Source organism: Salmo salar, chromosome ssa04 (genome assembly GCF_905237065.1).
Source record: "Salmo salar chromosome ssa04, Ssal_v3.1, whole genome shotgun sequence".
Classification (NCBI taxonomy): Eukaryota; Metazoa; Chordata; class Actinopteri; order Salmoniformes; family Salmonidae; genus Salmo; species Salmo salar.
In genome coordinates, this window is record NC_059445.1 from 79,566,898 (window position 1) to 79,587,662 (window position 20,765).

The 20,765-nt window shown below is 41.3% G+C and overlaps 1 protein-coding gene and 1 long non-coding RNA gene across 2 annotated transcripts; both read left to right on the forward strand.

The window, feature by feature from the left end:
* Positions 1 to 4,992: 4,992 nt before the first annotated feature.
* nhp2 (NHP2 ribonucleoprotein homolog (yeast)) lies at positions 4,993 to 7,747 on the forward strand. Its single transcript, XM_014198113.2, has 4 exons — positions 4,993 to 5,291; positions 5,521 to 5,590; positions 5,801 to 5,906; positions 6,363 to 7,747. The coding sequence occupies exons 1-4, from the start codon at positions 5,123 to 5,125 to the stop codon at positions 6,486 to 6,488; spliced, it is 471 nt and encodes a 156-aa protein (XP_014053588.1). The 5' UTR covers positions 4,993 to 5,122; the 3' UTR covers positions 6,489 to 7,747.
* Positions 7,748 to 9,394: 1,647 nt separating this feature from the next.
* Positions 9,395 to 12,919, forward strand: LOC123742499 (uncharacterized). Its single transcript, XR_006769678.1, has 2 exons — positions 9,395 to 9,633; positions 9,977 to 12,919. It is a non-coding gene; the product is annotated as an uncharacterized lncRNA (long non-coding RNA).
* Positions 12,920 to 20,765: the final 7,846 nt, after the last annotated feature.

Sequence of the window (20,765 nt, forward strand, 5' to 3'; positions counted from 1 at the left end):
CAAATTATTGCAGAGTACCACAGTATATCAAATTATTGCAGAGTACCACAGTATATCAAGTTATTCCAGAGTACCACAGTATATCAAATTATTCCAGAGTACCACAGTATATCAAATTATTGCAGAGTACCACAGTATATCACATTATTCCAGAGTACCACAGTATATCAAATTATTCCAGAGTACCACAGTATATCAAATTATTGCAGAGTACCACAGTATATCACATTATTCCCGAGTACCACAGTATATCAAATTATTCCGGAGTACCACAGTATATCACATTATTCCCGAGTACCACAGTATATCACATTATTCCCGAGTACCACAGTATATCACATTATTCCCGAGTACCACAGTATATCACATTATTCCCGAGTACCACAGTATATCACATTATTCCCGAGTACCACAGTATATCACATTATTCCCGAGTACCACAGTATATCACATTATTCCCGAGTACCACAGTATATCACATTATTCCGGAGTACCACAGTATATCACATTATTCCAGAGTACCACAGTATATCACATTATTGCAGAGTACCACAGTATATCACATTATTCCGGAGTACCACAGTATATCACATTATTCCGGAGTACCACAGTATATCACATTATTCCGGAGTACCACAGTATATCACATTATTGTGGAGTACCACAGTATATCACATTATTCTGGAGTACCACAGTATATCACATTATTCTGGAGTACCACAGTATATCACATTATTCCGGAGTACCACAGTATACCACATTATTGCAGAGTACCACAGTATATCACATTATTCCGGAGTATCACAGTATATCACATTATTCCGGAGTACCACAGTATATCACATTATTCAAGAGTACCACAGTATATCACATTATTCCGGAGTACCACAGTATATCACATTATTGCAGAGTACCACAGTATATCACATTATTCCGGAGTACCACAGTATATCACATTATTGCAGAGTACCACAGTATATCACATTATTCCGGAGTACCACAGTATATCACATTATTGCAGAGTACCACAGTATATCACATTATTCTGGAGTACCACAGTATATCACATTATTTCTTTAATAAATGTATTAGAAAATGTTTGAAGTCACTCATGTCTTCAGTCTTAATCATTTAAAATGTGGAAGAGGGTTCTTCAGCTTTACAATTTGGGGAAGTAAGGGAAGCTTGAAGCTGGTCCTAAAAAAAGGGTATCCACAAAGTCAGATCCCACAACCACAAAGTCAACATTGGATACGAAATGTTACTTCTTGGTCTAAATTTAAGGTTAGGGTTAGGCATAATGTTAGTAGTGTGGTTAAGGTTAGGGTTAGGCATAAGGTTAACAATGTGGTTAGGGTTAGGCATAAGGTTAACAGTGTGGTTAGGGTTAGGCATAAGGTTAGCAGTGTGGTTAGGGTTAGGCATACGGTTAACAGTGTGGTAAAGGTTAGGGTTAGGCATAAGGTTAGCAGTGTTAGGCATAAGGTTAGCAGTGTGGTTAAGGTTAGGCATAAGGTTAACAATGTGGTTAGGGTTAGGCATAAGGTTAACAGTGTGGTTAGGGTTAGGGTTAGGCATAAGGTTAACAGTGTGGTTAGGGTTAGGCATAAGGTTAACAATGTGGTTAGGGTTAGGCATAAGGTTAACAGTGTGGTTAGGGTTAGGGTTAGGCATAAGGTTAACAGTGTGGTTAGGGTTAGGCATAAGGTTAACAATGTGGTTAGGGTTAGGCATAAGGTTAACAGTGTGGTTAGGGTTAGGCATAAGGTTAGCAGTGTGGTTAGGGTTAGGCATACGGTTAACAGTGTTAGGCATAAGGATAGCAGTGTGGTTAGGGTTAGGCATAAGGTTAACAGTGTGGTTAAGGTTAGGGTTAGGCATAAGGTTAACAGTGTGGTTAAGGTTAGGCATAAGGTTTGCAGTGTGGTTAAGGTTAGGGTTAAAATCAAAATTTAAGAAGATAAAATGTAGAAATAGGCAGGGTTTATTAATTTGTGATTATAAAGAAGCTAGTGACGACCTAAAAGCTTACTGCTATCCAGAATGCTTGGGACGTCTCTACCCTAACGTTAACCCTTACAGTTTCTAACGTAATCTTTGATGCGGTGACGTCGGAGTTGGGATGTCCCAAGGATTCCGTTTCGACTTTTCCAATCCTAAAAGAAGAACACAAGGAACTGGAAGTTACTTGTAGGTTTTCTTAGTGTTTGTTTCTTTAATCGTTTAGGCCTTTAATCAATTACATTTCCTCACCTCCTTCATCCTCTCTCCTCGGTCCTCTCTTGCCTTCTTTTGAAAAAGGTTGAAGGTAATCGAGGAGAGTCTGCAAGGAGAATGAATATGAATCTTCTCCTTCTGTGGGGTTTATCGGCGGTTGGCATCTAATGTTCTGGTGCATTACCGCCACCTCTTGTACTGGAGTGAGGGCCAGAGACAGGAAGGAACTAAATCCTACCTGCCAGCCCTGTTTCTCTTAAAAAAAGAAAATATCTGTGACTGTATCTAACAATGTTCTACTCAGTATGCTCTCTAAACTCATCCCCTTTCTCCCTCATACTGGATCTCAGCCTCTCTCTTTCCCTCTCATACTGCCCACGCTGCATCAGTACATGCTGCACTGTCTCTGTTTCCTGACAGTATTCAGAACTTCCTGTTGGATGCTTTCCTATCACATTTAATGACTTATTCAATCGGCTGTGTCCCACCCTTAGCCTTGTAAAGATGGCCTCCTCTCTTCGGTCTCTTCCTACCGCCTTCCCTCCCTGACTTTACTCTGCATCTAGAAGAGATGCCTATCTTTACTGTCGCTGTTCCACTGCTCCTACCATCTCTGCACCACTACTGTCCATATCATTCCCTTAGCCTCTGACTTGCTCATTGGCTCCTCCACATCCACCTCCACTCTCCTGAGGGCCTATTTAGCTAGCATATCTACTTCCTTGTTCCTTTCCACCCCCACATGGGCTAGGAGGACCCAAGCAAAACTTATCTGGATACTCATCTGTCTCACCTGGGCATACATTTGGAGTGCCTCATATAAGTGGTCTGCTATGTGAGCTAAATGTTTGCAGACTCACCAACACAGCACATGAGTCAGAGCATATAACCAGTGGTGGAAAAAGTACCCAATTGAGTAAAAGTAAAGATACCTAAATAGAAAATGACTCAAGTAAAAGTCACCCAGTAAAATACTACTCCAGTAAAATGATTTAGTTTTAAGTATCTAAAGTACATGTAGTTGCTAAAATGATATTTAAGTATCAAAAGTAAAAAATATAAATAATTTCACGTGCCAGGGGCATTCTACAACACTTAGACATCATTTACAAACAAAGCATTTGTGATTAGTGAGTCCTCCAGATCAGAGGCAGTAGGGATGACCAGGGATGTTCTCTGTTTAGTGAGTCCACCAGATCAGAGGCAGTAGAGATGACCAGGGATGTTCTCTGTTTAGTGAGTCCTCCAGATCAGAGGCAGTAGGGATGACCAGGGATGTTCTCTGTTTAGTGAGTCCGCCAGATCAGAGGCAGTAGTGATGACCAGGGATGTTCTCTGTTTAGTGAGTCCACCAGATCAGAGGCAGTAGGGATGACCAGGGACTCTCAATTGGAGGCAGGCGCTTTCTCGTTGCCTCTGAGTCCTATATATGGGTAATTGTTTGGTTTGGTGTTGTGGGAGATTGTTTCTTGTTTTGCCTGTGAGCCTGACAAGACTGTTTTGTTGTTCGTGCATTTTTTCGGTTTGTTATTTTGGTGTTCTCTTTATTTAAAAATAAATAACAAGATGAGCATCCACATTCCTGCTGCGTTTTGGTCCTCTATTCCCGACGACAACCGTTACAACACCGTGCAAAACGAATGGGCTGATTAATGGGATTTAAAAGTGTTTTTTTTTTAAAGTTGATTATTATAATAATGTGATTATTATTTTTAATAATATTAATAGTAGCATTAATGTTTTTATATTACTGTTACCATGATAACTGCATTAAGTAATGATAGTTAACAATAACATCACTGTTATATTATTTATGCTACAAAGGCGATTCACTTTTATTGTTAAACCAAATGCTAGGTCTGCTAATGTTTGTACATGTCACGAATTTCAACCACTTGTACAATTTTCTACATGTATTGTCTAGTGGAGCTGTATAAGTGTTGCTCTCCACTTTCTGGAGGATCATGTTTTAATATCAGTGGAATTAGAGTATGATAACTAGAGATGGAGAAAACACCTCTCCGGATTACATCTTCAAAACTAAGGGCAACCGTGGTATGGCATTCCTGACAGGGAGACGCGTCCATCATGCATGCTGATGTAGTGGGGCCTTTCAGACCTCTCCAGTGTCAGCTCTACAGGTGGAGATGTTATTCATTACAGAAGGCAAGAGCTGGCAATAAACTATCGGGTTAATTTACAGGGCATGGGGTGTCTCACCCCACGAGGCATGTTGGGAACGTGGACAGAATAAAAGCTTTGGATGGGTGGGTTATTGTTGTGAAATTGTTAGATTACTTGTTAGATATTACTGCATGATTGGAACTAGAAGCACAAGTATTTCGCTACACTCGCATTAACATCTGCTAACCATGTGTATGTGACAAATAACATTTGATTTGATTTATAACCAGGCGAGGAAAATGGGATTGTATGGCAGAGAGTTTAACCCCACAGTACCTATCCCTGTGATTCCACCATGGCTACACCCACCTCCAGTAGTTCATTTACAAGTGTTGGAGAGAGTACGGAAAGACAGGGAGTGAGTTGATCCATCCAAGTTATTTAAAAGACAACTGGATACTGTACATCAGGATTTTAACACACACACACATGTCACATAAATACTTTAAATTATTATTTGTATAATAGCTAGTATACAATATATCGATAATTGTGCAAATTTTCCGTCATTTTCACCATAATTATTCATTTTAAAGGTATACAGAATGGAACTGTTATTCTGAAGGATTGCAAAAATACTTGACCCGGAAGTACTACGTTTTTCTGACCTGTTTCACAGCGCTGCACTGGCAACACGTGTGTAGCTTTTTTCGCACTTGCAACGTAGCACGCTGCAAACTAACTAAAACGGCAAGTAACTTCTGCGTTATCTCTCAGAAACATGACCAAGGTAAAGAAGGAAAAAGGCATCAAGGAGGAGGAGGCTGGAGTGACCGAGACTGTAGTTACAGAGAAGTCGTATCAAGAGTTGATTGCAAACATCAACCCAATCGCTAATCCACTGGCCACTAAGAAGCTAAGCAAGAAGCTCTACAAATGTGTCAAAAAAGGTAAACTATACATTATATTTTCATATTGACAAATAAATGCCAAGAATATGGTCGACATTTTGAAATAGTATCCAGCAAGGTAACGTTAGTCAGCCTGCTAATGTTATCTTGGTGAACAGTTAGCTAGCTAGGACATTTGCTAACGTTAGTAGTTGGTAAGTGAGCTGAGTGGTGTTAGCTACTTCAGATAACTTTCCGTCTTTTTTACATTCAACTCTGTCCTTCTCAGCATCTAAACTCAAACAAATTCGCCGCGGAGTGAAAGAAGTTCAGAAGTTCATTAACAAAGGAGAAACTGGGTAAGTTTGTTGATTAATTTAGCCCGTACTGTTGTAATTTAGCCCGTACTGTTGTAATTTAGCCCGTACTGTTGTAATTTAGCCCGTACTGTTGTAATTTAGCCCGTACTGTTTTAGTAGTTAGCTAACTTTTGATATTTAACGTTCTGCCAATGGTTAGTATCAGATCATATGCATGATTATCTATATACAATTATTATTTATTTTCAGGATTGTGGTGTTGGCTGGAGATACTCTTCCAATCGATGTTTACTGCCATCTACCAGTCATGTGTGAGGACAGGAGTCTGCCATATGCCTATATTCCCTCCAAAGTGGTGAGTTCTCCAAACCAAAAAGCCTAACTGGCAGAATCTGTGGAGGCCAGCAGCAGTGGGAGGAGGGGGGTCTGATCAGAACAGGTTTCTTTCCTTCTGGTTAGGCTCCCTCTTTAGTAATTTGTGTGTCTTACAAGTGCATGAAAATGTCTGAATTGTATATCACGTCAGTGTCCACGGAGTTATGAAACTACAGCGCGCTACATGGTTCAATGCACATAACAGCACAACTAAGTTTTTCATATCGCCACCATCTTGAGGCTGAAATTGATCATGTGTACTGTATTAATGATACAAAAATAGTAATGGAGAGGAATGTACAATATGACAAACCTCTGGCTTTCTTTTCCAATGAGTTTTGAGAAGGATGTGAGGAGTATGCAATTGAGGGTCTCCCATGAAATCAATGTGACGAATACCTTTTTAAAAGTAACCCTACCATGTCTGTCTCCTCAGGACCTTGGTTCGTCTGCAGGCTCAAAGCGGCCCACCTGCGTCATCATGATCAAATCTCATGAGGACTATAAGGAGGCGTATGATGAGTGTTTCGAAGAGGTCTCTGCCCTTCCCAAACCCCTCTGAACCTGTTCTCTGGCTAGCAGACTCAAATTCTCTGAGAATGTCTGGCTGTGGGCAGAATCTATTGGGGGGGTGAAATGAACTGACTGTAACACCAGAGCCAAGCTACAGGGTGGTGTGGTATTTCAGTCTCAGTATACATCGATACCCCAGCAGTTATCCCCAGCCCCCCCCCCAATGTTCTGTTTGTTTTGGTTATTAAATGTAAACGGGGCCTGTGAAGGTTGACACAGCATTCTTTGCATTTTACATTTTAGTCATTTAGCAGACGCTCTTATCCAGAGCGACTTACAGTAGTGAATGCATACATTTCATACATTTTTTCCCCCATACTGGTCCCCCGTGGGAATCGAACCCACAACCCTGGCGTCGCAAACACCATGCTCTACCAACTGAGCCACACGAGACCACATTTTAAATTGGTGCTGACTTGAAACAGGACATGATAACTTTAATTTCCTCGTTTGGTGGCATCCATGCTTTGTCTACAGCCAGATATGAATATGCCTACCAAGTGCATTCAGTTTTTGTATTGTATTATGTGCTTTCATAACGTGTGTTATTTCAATGTCACACCTGCTATCGGTTGCACTGCTATAAAACATACATTTTGGTATGAAAAATAAATCTGCACACTGATTTTATGAGTTGATAAGCCTTGTTGTGTTTGAATGGTCAGGACTCGGGTTAGATAACAGATCATGTGCTTATCTTTAGTGTTTTGTTGGCGTAAACAGCCAGTTCTAATTGAGTGACCATAGGGGACTACATGATTCCTGCGCAGTTAAACAAATCATTTTTTGCAGTCTCATTCTGATGGGTTTGATCATTGCAGTTGTAAACGAATGTATCACTTATGGGGCGGCAGGTAGCCTAGTGGTTGGACTAGTAACCGAAAAGTTACAAGATCAAATTCCTGAGCTGACGAGGTAAAAATCTGTCGTTCTGCCCCTGAACAAGGCAGTTAACCCACTGTTCCTAGGGTGTCATCAAAAAATAAGAATTTGTTCTTAACTGACTTGCCTGGTTAAATAAAGGTCAAATTAAAAATATCGTAACTCGTACTTTTACATTTGGTCAGTAAATCCCTCCCCGGATTCATCATTTTGTCTTAGTTCTAGCTTGTCATGTTTTTATTTTGTCACAGGCATCTGGCATATTGACATTTCCCTTTGCATAGGTTCTTCATACTCTGTTTGAGGAAGGTGTGTTGCCAGGTGATACGATACTGTCTTGATGCAATAAATGCACCTGTTTTTTTGGTACGTCTCAATACGTCTGCTTCTTTATGTTAGGAGAGGGGGAATACATTTACATCATGAAGGCACTGATGGTGGCACAAAATGGACGTCCTCAATGTTTGTTTTGCAAAAGCCTAGGTGGGCATTGGACATCATTATTACATATGTGAACATTATGGTGGGGAACATTAACTTAGTAGGCCATGCTTGGTAGCAGCAAACTGAGCAGGTTCACCTTTTCACATATACACTTGATGTATTTTCCCATTTTAGACTGTCATTTCTTAACAAATGCCATTATCTGAAACAAGTTGAGCTGAATCTTATTTTTTGTATGCGTGTAGCACTTGCTCTTGGAGCAGTTTGTGGCCAAAATCATCCTATGAAACTGAATAGCATTTCGCTACACTTGCAATAACATCTGCTAAGCCATGTTTATGTGACCAATAGAATTTGATTTGGAACAGCATCCATCCATAACTCATGTTATTACTAACAACCACAAGGTGTCAGTAGTGTCACGTTTTAATGTAGACCAGGGATGGGCAACTGGCCTCTCTTATGTGGGCCTGCAGATAAATCAACCCCCACCATCTCAACACTAGGGGGCTCAACCTAATGTTGAGAGTTAAAAGAGTAGATTACACAAGATGTAGCTTTTCTGATAGGTCAGTCACTGACAGTCACTTGATTAGCCCATGTCAGCAAAAAAATGTTTTGTTAAATTAGTCTAGCCAGCTAAACTTGTAATCATGGTCAAATTATAGACCATAGTACCCCATTGATTTTGTTAGTCACTCTCACTCAGATATATTAACTGCAAAATTTGAAATTAGTTATACAATTGCAAATTCTTATCTCCGCCCCATGGCAAAATGGGTAGGAATGCAGCAAATTAACTCCCTTAACTTCGATTTATTCTCTCCACTGTCAAAAGGGGGGCTGCTAAAATCTGTTGCTCGCAAGGTACGGGGGCCTCCCAACAAAATGTAACTTAGGCTAGGTCCGGCTCTGACTGCATATGTGGGTACACAGACCCGTGAGCCACTGCGGCCCCTCATAATGAGTTCTGATTTTATTGTGGCCCCCACCCCCATCAAAGTTGCCCGTCCTTGATGTAGAAATATCCCTCCAGTAGGTGTGAGCGTTGTCCTGTTGGTAGCCTCTCTAGGCATTGAGTCCAGACCTTTACCTGCTGTTATTCCGGCTTTATTTTAAAACCCATTATTATAGTCTTTTTTTTGCTTGGAATCTGACCTTCAACAGAACATTTGACAAAATATTAGGGCCACTTTCCCTCACACATTTACCAAACCATTCTGCTTGAACTGAATAGGGTGAATCAAATCACATTTTATTGGTTACATGCGCTGAAAACAAAAGGTGTAGACTACCTGAAATACTTACGAGCCCTTTCCCAACGATGCGGGGATTAAAAAAAATGCTAATCAGGGTAGTGCTGCTCTTTATTTGGTGAGGAAACACCTGGCGTGTTGGCTGTTGAAACAGTCTGGGAACCCCTCTCTCCCCTCAGTCCCCACCAGGCCGACATTTATGTTGCTGTTTTTTCCTGTGTTGACATTTCAAATATTTCTCCCCCAAAAAGCTACCAATACTGTGTTTGTTGTGTTTAGGTCTATTTTCCCCAAAATCATACAAAAGCAGAAGAGCCATGTCTCAGTCCATCAGAGCACAATGGTTTTAACAGAGGAACATCCAAGAAGGAACTTTAACTGAAGATTATCTTTACTACTTTCCAGATATATTTCCTGGAATTATTAACCTCGATGTCTACTTACAAGGATGGAGATAATCCTTAGCATTTTGGATCCTCTCTTCCCCAGTCTGGTGGATATCTATGGATATTATTTTGCTTTGAATTCATATATATTTGATTTGAGACCAAGGTATTTATTTGAGATGACCGAAATAGGCAAGTGTCTGAACAAACAGCTTCAATGATAGGGAGTTGATTATATATTTTACCATTCATGAGATATTTTACCATTAATGAGATATTTTACCATTATAAATGATTTAACGTCCTCTAATAATAGTAGTAGTCAAGGTTTCTATCTGTGTTATTATTTATTTAAAGATAAGTATACTCTCACCTTGGTGCCTGAAACATCTCTAGTTTTAGAGGGGTCATTTGGTTTTAGAAAACACATTTATTTTATAAACTTGTTGACAGTATTCTTAAGAGATTAGAAGAGTACTTAATGCACATGGTTTAATTTTCTATTGAAGGATAGAGAGTCGTTAGAGAACAGAACAATGTTGTGCAGTTGGAGCAATGGAGGTAACGACAAACCAAGGACGTGTGGATGTCCTTCCCTGTGTGACACGTGGCTGGCTGCTGGGGGCCCTGTTTCCACAACAGCACACCTCGGTGGCAGAGAAGGAGGAGAAGGATGGTGGCCTGGGTGGCCTGGGTTCCGGAGCAGGGTGACAGCAACAGAACTGTGCGCTGCTCTCTCTGTTTACCAAACAAGCCTCATAGGACAGCTCTGTTTTAGTAAACAGCATGGTGGGTGGATTGAGTTGGACCTTCAGGTTTGGCATGAAGGTTGATCTCTGATAGAACCTGTCTTCTTCAGAATGACCTTCATTCTGTGTGTGTTAAGAAATCCAGACATTTTTTTTCATATTTGTCAGTTTGTCCCATCTGTCCTCCACCACATCCCTCATAGCCCTCCCTTCCCAGCCATGACCAGCCTAGCTGAACCTCTGGCACGTTACAACTGTAGTTGGTTGGACAAAGACTCAGAGTATTTCACATGACCGTGTCTTTTGGATGTTATCTTAAATAACAATCATAATTTGCTTACATTTGTCCTGTTACACACTTGTGTAAGTGTCCAATGGAAGTGTCCAATGGAAATGTGTTTCTGCATATCCCAACTCCCACTGAGACACCCGCAGGGAGTTGGGTCCTGCCCAGGGTCACCATATCCCAACTCCCCCTGAGACACCCGCAGGAAGTGGGGTCACGGCCAGGGTCACTATATCCCAACTCCCCCTGAGACACCCGCAGGGAGTGGGGTCCTCCCCAGGGTCACCATATCCCAACTCCCCCTGAGACACCCGCAGGGAGTTGGTCATGGCCAGGGTCCTGTCTGGTTGTGACGGTGATGGGGATTAGGATGTTGTTATCCAAAACAAGACATATAAACCCAAAGTAGGGACACAATGGACCTGTAGGCCTACAGTTAATGGGTAAATTGTGACTGACTGACTGACTGACTGACTGACAAACAAATAATAATGATTAGTTGTTTATGATGCAAGGTTCGTTTAAGATCAGTCGGTCGGCCATCGCCCGTACTGTCGGCTGCCATGTCGAACTTGCTGCTTGACTCTCTTTCTCTGTCAGGCCACCTCCTCCTGTGGCATGCCTTATGAAACACATGCAATCGTGTCATTCCCCTAGCCCTCTCCCTCACCTCTCTGTGCTGCGAGCTGGATGACTCATTTAGAGTTTGGCTTTGTCCGTGTGTATGTTTATTGTGTCAACAGTGCACCTGCTGCCTGCCTCCTCCTCCCTAATTCACCGTAGCACGCGCCATAACCTAACACGTGCCGTTTCCCCTAATCTCCTCACTTACTGAGAGTACAACTCTGCCCCAGGTCACACTGCTGGGCACCCCAACATCACCCAGCATGTTAACTCTCTGTTAACCACCTGACTCCACACGCCCCCATCTAGCATGTTAACTCTCTGTTAACCACCTGACTCCACACGCCCCCATCTAGCATGTTAACTCTCTGTTAACCACCTGACTCCACACGCCCCCATCTAGCATGTTAACTCTCTGTTAACCACCTGACTCCACACGCCCCCATCTAGCATGTTAACTCTCTGTTAACCACCTGACTCCACACGCCCCCATCTAGCTAACACTTTGCTCAAGATGGGGATCAAGTTTTATACTTGATCTAGTCTCTCTTCCCCTCTCTCAACCCCTATCTGTTTCTCTCTCTCTCCATCTCTCTCACTGCCTCTCTCTCTTTGTTTCTCTCCGTCTCTCTCTCTCCAACTCTCTCTCTATATTTCTCACCGTCTCTTTCTCTCCCTCTCTCTCACTCTCTCTCTATATTTCTCTCCATCTCCCTCTCTCCCTCTCTCCCTGCAGTAGAGTCAGTTTATCAGGCAGGTGTGTGGATGTCTGCAGTGAGCGATGGAGCAGGTGTAGTGGGAGATTTATTGATTTTAATCACATTCTGTTGAGCAATAGTTCCCAGCCCCAGGCGTAAGGCATGCAGGTCCTCAGACCGCCGGTACCCATATGAATAAAGGGTGATGGGCAGGCATAGCACCTCTGTCACTGTCCACAAAGACACAGGATCAGGGGGAGTGTGTAGTTTAATGGAAGGGATCCTGTAAACGACTTAGGGCTTGATTCAATCCATATCGCGGGAGATCTGTGTCAAAATGTAGAGGTCATTTTACCTTGAATGCAGTCTCCACGAATGCAATCGAGCTATAACGGAAATCTTCTGCGATATGGATTGAATTCAGCCAGTAGCCCTTTCCTGCAGTCAATTGACTTAGCGGCTTCATGGGTGGAATGTTAATATTTTTCATAATTAATACATTTTTTGTTGTTGCATAAAATCTGTTGTTTCTATGTCAAACGGTTTTGTTATTTTTCAGTCTTACGTGGTGTATATCAAGTGTAATATTGGGATGCAAACTGAAAATGTAATACATTTCAACTCTATATCTGACATGGCACATGTTAAGCCCTTGACAATGTGTGTGAGGTCTATACTTTTGTTTTTTTGTCAGTTTAAACTGGTTAAAATGTTTTCTTAAACTGCCTCCTGTGCTGTCAGTCATATATTTCAGTCAAATACTAAATCAATTTCATTACAATTTGACATTTTTTTTCTGTACTTGTGTGCACTTGTGTTCTTATGCACCTGTGTAGGTGTGTGTAAAAGCAGGTTATAGGGGTGTCAGTGTGCAAACAGAACAGCCTTGAGGCGACCTGTTCTTGCTATCTCTGGGGGCTTGTGGGGGCTTGTTCTCAGATCCCTCACCGTTCATAAACTCCTGTCAGCTCCAACAGTTCACACCTGAGTGCACCGAAAATGTCCAATCTTGACTTGCGATCTGATAAAATCTTCTGTTTCAGCAACGGACATGACCACAGAAAGCTAGCTACTAATAAAATGCTTGTCTCTGTTTGATGCTTCCTTTACCCCAAATATCCATCACTGTGTCAGAGAGAGAAAGAGACAAAAGGTTACAGTTTGACAGTTTGTCTGAGAAATTTAAAAGGTGAAAGGTCAAGGGAATCTACAGGTCTTATCTACACCGACCCCCTCTCTATCTACTGGACCTGGGCAGCTCAGTAGTGGTTGAGGGGGTTACACGTGCATGTGCACGTGCGTGTGTTTGTGTATATATATATATATATATATATATATATATATATATACCTGGCAGTGTGGCAGACATATATATATATACCTGGCAGTGTGGCCTACAGTGGGTATGGGTTTTACCCCTACACTTTGTTTGATTTACCCCACACAGGGCCTGTGTGTTCCCCCTTCCTGGCTCTCAGGCTCGTTCGGCGGGTTTGAGATGTAATGTATCATCAACCTTAAGCTCATCTCGTTGTGTGTCACTTCAAGACTGTTTCACAAAGCAGAGCACCCACTGCACTCAGTGTCTGTATAAACCATGGCAGTTGTAATGGAGGGAGGCTAGCTTTCCTTCATATAAGAGATGATGCCAATGTATTCCCCACACGTCTGGAAACCATGATATTTTCCTTCATCAGTGCTGCATGCCACTGACTTAGAGATGTACACATACAGTCTCAGTGGAGTGGAATACCAGTCCTGTTTATCCAAGCTTCACTGGCTGTTAAGCACCTGCATCTACACCTGTCTGCACCTGCAGAACTGTCATACACCTGCTCTCTCCGTGCTCCTAAATGATAGCACATATTCTCATTAACATTATGCCTCTCTTATTCAGTCCGCTACAGTAAGTTGTAGACTGGGCACTGGGCTAGTAGACTGGGCACTGGGCAGCAGAGCTAGTAGACTGGGCACTGGGCAGCAGGGCTAGTAGACTGGGCACTGGGCAGCAGGGCTAGTAGACTGGGCACTGGGCAGCAGGGCTAGTAGACTGGGCACTGGGCAGCAGGGCTAGTAGACTGGGCACTGGGCAGCAGGGCTAGTAGACTGGGCACTGGGCAGCAGGGCTAGTAGACTGGGCACTGGGCAGCAGGGCTAGTAGACTGGGCACTGGGCAACAGGGCTAGTATACTGGGCACTGGGCAGCAGGGCTAGTAGACTGGGCACTGGGCAGCAGGGCTAGTAGACTGTGATTATTACTAGCCCTGGTCCAAAACTTCACTAGCCAGCGGGCTAGTTGGACACATTTTCTCCTAGCGCAGTCTGAACAGTACTAGCCATGGGTTAGCTTAATTTCCATCCCTGATTGTTACCATATAAATATAAACACTATAATGGGCGAAGCCCCTCAGACCGCAGCAATTTGGTTCTTGTAATCATTTTTCTATGGTTTTAACTTAATGACCTTATAGCAGCATTTCCTGAAGTTGGTCCTATGTACACGAAGGAGTGCACAGCTGATTCAAATAATCAACTAATCATCAAGCTTTGAATCAGCTGTGTAGTGTTAGGGCAACAACCAAAACGTGTACCCCTTGGGGTCCCCAGGACCGGGTTTGGGAAACACTGTCTTATATTACATTGAGGTGTATCTGTCAGGAGGTCAAATCCTCTATGGTTTGATATGGTGGATGACTGTGTTGATGTGAGAGACAGGGAGTATCAATGGATCTGAGTGTCGTCACGCAGTCTGTCAGCAGAGACTCTCATCAGACAACAAACACCTAATCCTCTCCTCAGACGGGTTAGCTGGCGAAAGTCGCCGACCTCTCTGTTTCTCTGTGTGTTAATGTCTGTGTTTGTTTACTCCTGTGTGCGCCCATCCCATTGAATGAAACCCGTGGGACAGGTGGAGGGCTATAGGGGCGAGGAAGTTCATATAGGGGCTCACAGAGCGGCCCGCCAGGCTGACAAATTATGCAGGCTGGAACAGGACCACAGGCAGACATACCATATTTTGAAGAAAAAAAACCCACCAGGATATATCTTAGAGGGAAACTCGACATAAGTGTCTTTAACGCTAATGAAGGCGTTCATATCATCATGTTATCTGTTCTTTCAAGTTCTACATCAGTGCCTTCTTGCCATATCTTCAGGTGGTCTGCCAAATAGACATTTGGTGGTATGCATAAGGTGACAAGCATGGTTGCTCAGGGATGTTCTCAGGTTTGCACCATCCAAATGCCATCCATCTATGTTTTGTGATCCATTACCTTCCCCTAAATCATGTTATCAGACACTATTTGAACTAATGCCAATTTACAGTTTATAACTTCACCCCAAAAACGTCACTATGAGTGGGGATATACGGCACATCACAGAATATTGGAAATAAAATTGTTGTAAACAATTACAAAGTATTGTCATTGCATGTGTTGTGTTTGAAATGGGTCCGCATGGACAGTGTTCAAGAGCCTTGAGTGTACAAGAGGGTGTACATGACAGTGTTCAAGAGCCTTGAGTGTAAAAGAGGGTTTACATGACAGTGTTCAAGAGCCTTGAGTGTACAAGAGGGTGTACATGACAGTGTTCAAGAGCCTTGAGTGTACAAGAGGGTGTACATGACAGTGTTCAAGAGCCTTGAGTGTACAAGAGGGTGTACATGACAGTGTTCAAGAGATTTTTGTTACGTGATCTGGACGTGTGAAGTGGGCCATAGAAACCCACAGAGCTCTCTGATTTAATCAGAGGCTACACAGTAGAATAAGCTTTCTAGTCAAGTGGAGATTAACCGTTGTGAACCCCAAACAAATGCACCCTTTTAATGAAGTTCAGTTAAATCAGTAAGCAGTGGTGGAAAAAATACCCAATTGTCATACTTGAGTAAATGTAAAGATACCTTCATAGAAAGTGATTCAAGTAAAATTGAAAGTCACCCAGAAAAATACTACTTGAGTAAAAGTCTAAAAGTATTTGGTTTTAAATATACTTAAGTATCAAAAAGAAATGTAATAGCAAAAATATACTTAAAAAGTAAAAGTAGAAATAATTTAAAATTGCTTATAATAAGAAAATCGGACAGCACAATTTTTTTTATTTTTTATTTAATTTTTTTTTTTTTACGGATAGCCAGGGGCACACTACAACACACAGACAGCATTTACAAACGAAGCATTTGTGTTCAGTGAGTCCTCCAGATCAGAGGCAGTAGGGATGACCAGGGATGTTCTCTTGTTTATGTGAGTCAATTGGACCATTTTCCTGTAACGAGTACTTTTTGGGTGTCAGGGAAAATGTATGGAGTAAAAAGTACATTATTTTCTTTAGGAATGTACTGATGTAAAAGTAAAAGTAGTCCAAAATATAAATAGTCAAGTAAAGTACAGATACCTAAAAGAAACTACTTAAGTAGTACTTTAAAGTATTTTTACTTAGGTACTTTACACCACTGTCAATAAGACAACATTTTTGGTAGTTAATATAACATCTGTAAACCCAGACAGGAAACTGAGGTCAGGTTTTGTCAATCCAAGTATCACTCTGGTAATGTACTTTATTTTACCCATATTCTTAAGCAAATTGTCTGGAGCTATAACTGTAGGAATAGCAACAATGGGCACTGGACCAAATTGATCAAGGATTACAGTGCCTTGCAAATGTATTCATTCCCCTTGGTGTTTTTACTATTTTGTTGCATTAAAACCTGTAATTTAAATTGATTTTTCTTTGGATTTCATGTAATGGACATACACAAAATAGTCCAAATTGGTTAAGTGAAATGAAAAAAAGAACTTGTTTCAAAAAAATCTAAAAGATAAAAAATGGAAATGTGGTTCGTGCATATGTATTCACCCCCTTTGCTATGAAGCCCCTAAATAAGATCTGGTGAAACCAATTACCTTCACTACCTTCACTACAATTACCTTCAATTACCTTCATTACCTTCAATTACCAAAACTCACGGACCAGGCAATGAGGGTATTAATCAGAGAGGCAACAAAGAGACCAAAGATAGACACCAAAAACACCAAAGACTGGTGTTATTAATGACTATTTAATGAAGCTGCCAGTTGAGGACTTCTGAGGCGTCTGTTTCTTAAACTAGACTCTCTAATGTACTTGTCCCCTTGCTCAGTTGTGCACCGGGGCCTCCCACTCCTATTTCTATTCTGGTTAGAGCAGTTTGCACTGTTCTGTGAAGGGAGTAGTACACAACATTGCACGAGATCTTCAGTTTCTTGGCAAGCTCTCGCATGGAATATTTCTCAGAACAAGAATAGACTGATGAGTTTCAGAAGAATGTCTTTGTTTCTGGCCATTTTGAGCCTGTAATCGAACCCACAAATGCTGACGCTTCAAATACTCAACTAGTCTAAAGAAGGCCAGTTTTATTGCTTCTTTAATCAGGACAACAGTTTTCAGCTGTGCTAACATAATTGCAAAATGGTTTTCTACTGATCAATTAGCCTTTTAAAATGATAAACTCGGATTAGCTAACACAATGTGTCATTGGAACACAGGAGTGATGGTTGCTGATAATGGGCCTATGTAGATATTCCATAGAAAATCAGCTGTTTCTAGCTACAATTGTCATTTACAACATTAACAATGTTTACACTGTATTTCTGATGAAATTGATGTTATTTTAATGGACAAAAAAAAATGTTTTTTCTTTCAAAAACAGAGACATTTCTAAGTGACCCCAAACTTTTGAACGGTAGTGTATATAAAGTGTAATGTTGGGATGCAAACTCAAAATGAAATACATATCTGACATGGTACAGGTGTCTTTTTTAAAAATAAAACCCATAAACGTGTGTGAGGTGTATACTTTTGTTTCAAAGTAGATTTTTTTTTTTAACTACCAAGAAACACTCTCTGTGATGCTGATTTAGTCCCAATGAGGCCTTTGTTCTTCTGAGATACCTACAATATGAGAACACTATCCGGGGCAATGTCACGATCAATCAACTATCTCAAACGTCTCAATATGTCATTAATATTTTTGACACTCTTACTCAACTCTGATTCACAATTTCCTTCTACACTGAACAAAAATATAAATGCAATATGTAAAGTGTTTCATGAGCTGAAAAGCTTATTTATCTCAAATGTTGTGCACAAATGTGTTTACATACCTGTTAGTGAGCATTTGTCATTTGCCAAGACAATCCATCCACCTGACAGGTGTGGAATATCAAGAAGCAAATTAAACAGCATGATCCTTACACAGGTGAACCTTGTGCTGGGTACAATAAAATGCCACTTTAAAATGTGCAGTTTTGTCACACAACACAATGCCACAGATCTCTCAAGTTTTGAGGGGGGCATGCTGACTGCAGGAATGTCCACCAGAGTTGTTGCCAGATAATTTAATATTAATTTCTCTACCATAAGCTGCTGAGGAGTATTTATGTCTGTAATAAAGCGCTTTGTAAGAAAAACACATTTTGATTGGCTGGGCCTGGATCCCCAGTGGGTGAGCTGGGGCCCATCCATGGCTGGACCCCTGCCCAGTCATGTGAAATTCATAGATTAGGGCCTAAGGAATTTATTTCAATTGACTGATTTCCTTATATGAACTGTAACTCAGTAAAATCTTTGAAATTGTTGCATGTTGTATTTATATTTTTGTTCAGTATACATTACTCTGTATCCCTCTTCCTCTTTCTTTGGATGGATCCAACAATTTGTTTCATACCTTTCTGAATGAGCACAAGGGCATAGTGAGGCACAGAGGTTTTCCTATTTCTGCCCCCATCAGCACTAGTGTTTACCAAAAATACAGACTTATTGATGTGGAATGTCACAACAAACAATATTACGTTGTCACGACCTACTGAGAAGGTAACTTTTCATGCCGCTTACTGTACGTAACTATCTTACGTCGCTAGAACCGGAAAAGGGAAGGACCTATTTTGGTTGGTCGTTACAACGTAACTTACAAACCTTGTCGTTATGTCGTAAAGCTCACAAGTCAAGAAATGTTGTCTTCAAGTTTTAATGTCACATGCAGTGAAACGCCTTTCTAAACCCAGCAATGTAGTAGTCAAAAACAATGTAATACTAAACATAACAAGGTAGAACAAAAAAACAAATGATATAAAAATGGTCATATATTTTCAAATATATGTCACGTTCTTTGATGTACTGCATAAGGCATATACTACTACCATATATTACTTGTTTCTATGGGCTGTAGAAGGAAATTGTAATTTAAAATATTTGGCACAGGTCCTCAGATCCTCCAAAAAGTTCTACAGCTGCACCATCGAGAGCATCCTGACTGGTTGCATCACTGCCTGGTATGGCAACTGCTCGGCCTCTGACCGCAAGGTACTACAGAGGGTAATGCGTATGGCCCAGTACATCACTGGGGCCAAGCTTCCTGCCATCCAGGACCTCTATACCAGGAGGTGTCAGAAGGCCCTAAAAATTGGCAGACTCCAGTTACCCTAATCATAGACTGTTCTCTCTGCTACCACACGGCAAAGCGGTACTGAAGCGACAAGTCTAGGTCCAAAATGCTTCTTAACAGCTTCTACACCCAAGCCATAAGACTCCTGAACAGCTCATCAAAGGTCAACCCGGACCCCTCTTTTACGGTGATGCTACTCTCTGTTTAAAATCTATGCATAATTACTTTAAATCTACCTACATGTACATATTACCTCAATTACCTCGACTAACCGGTGCCCCAGCACATTGACTCTGTACCGGTACCCCCTGTATATAGCATCACTTGTTATTTTACTGCTGCTGTTTAATTATTTGTTACTTTTATTCTCCATTTTTATTATTATTATTATTATTTTTACCTTTATTTAACCAGGTAGGCCAGTTGAGAACAAGTTCTCATTTACAACTGCGACCTGGCCAAGATAAAGCAAAGCAGTGCACAAACAACAATGCAGAGTTACACATGGAATAAACAAACGTACTGTCAATAACACAATAGAAAAAGTATATGTACAGTGTGTGCAAATGTAGAAAGATTAGAGAGGTAAGGCAATAAATAGGCCATAGAGGTGAAATAATTACAATTTAGCATTAACACTGGAGTGATAGATGTGCAGATGAGGAAGTGCAAGTAGAGATACTGGGGTGCAAAATAGCAACAACAATGAAAAATAACAATATGGGGATGAGGTAGTTGGGTGTGCTATTTACAGATGGGCTGTGTACAGGTACAGTGATCAGTAAGCTGCTCTGACAGCTGATGTTTAAAGTTAGAGAGGGAGATATAAGTCTCCAGCTTCAGTGATTTTTGCAATTCATTCCAGTCATTGGCAGCAGAGAACTGGAAGGAAAGGCGGCTAAAGGAGGTGTTGGCTTTGGGGATGACCAGTGAAATATACCTGCTGGAGCGCATGCTACAGGGGGGTGTTGCTATGGTGGCCAGTGAGCTGAAATAAGGTGGGGCTTTACCTAGCAAAGACTTATAGATGACCTGGAGCCAGTGGGCTTGATGACGAATATTTAGCGAGGGCCAGCCAACGAGAGCATACAGGTCGCAGTGGTGGGTAGTATATGGGGCTGTGGTGACAAAACGGATGGCACTGTGATAGACTGCATCCAATTTGCTGAGTAGAGTGTTGGAGGCTATTTTGTAAATGACATCGGCAAAGTCAAGGATCGGTAGGATAGTTCGTTTTACGAGGGTATGTTTAGCAGCATGAGTGAAGGAGGCTTTGTTGTTTACTTATCTATTTTTTACATAACACTTATTTGTATTTGTTTTTTAAAAACTTCTTAAAGCCTTGTTGGTTAAGGGCTAGTAAGTAAGCATTTCACTGTAAGGTCTACACCTGTTCGGCACATGCGACAAATAACATTTAATTTGATTTGATACAGCAGGTTGGAACCATACCAAATTATTTAATAAACACAGCAATGCAAATGCGCTTAGTAGCCAGCCAATGAAACAAACCATATCAGTCAT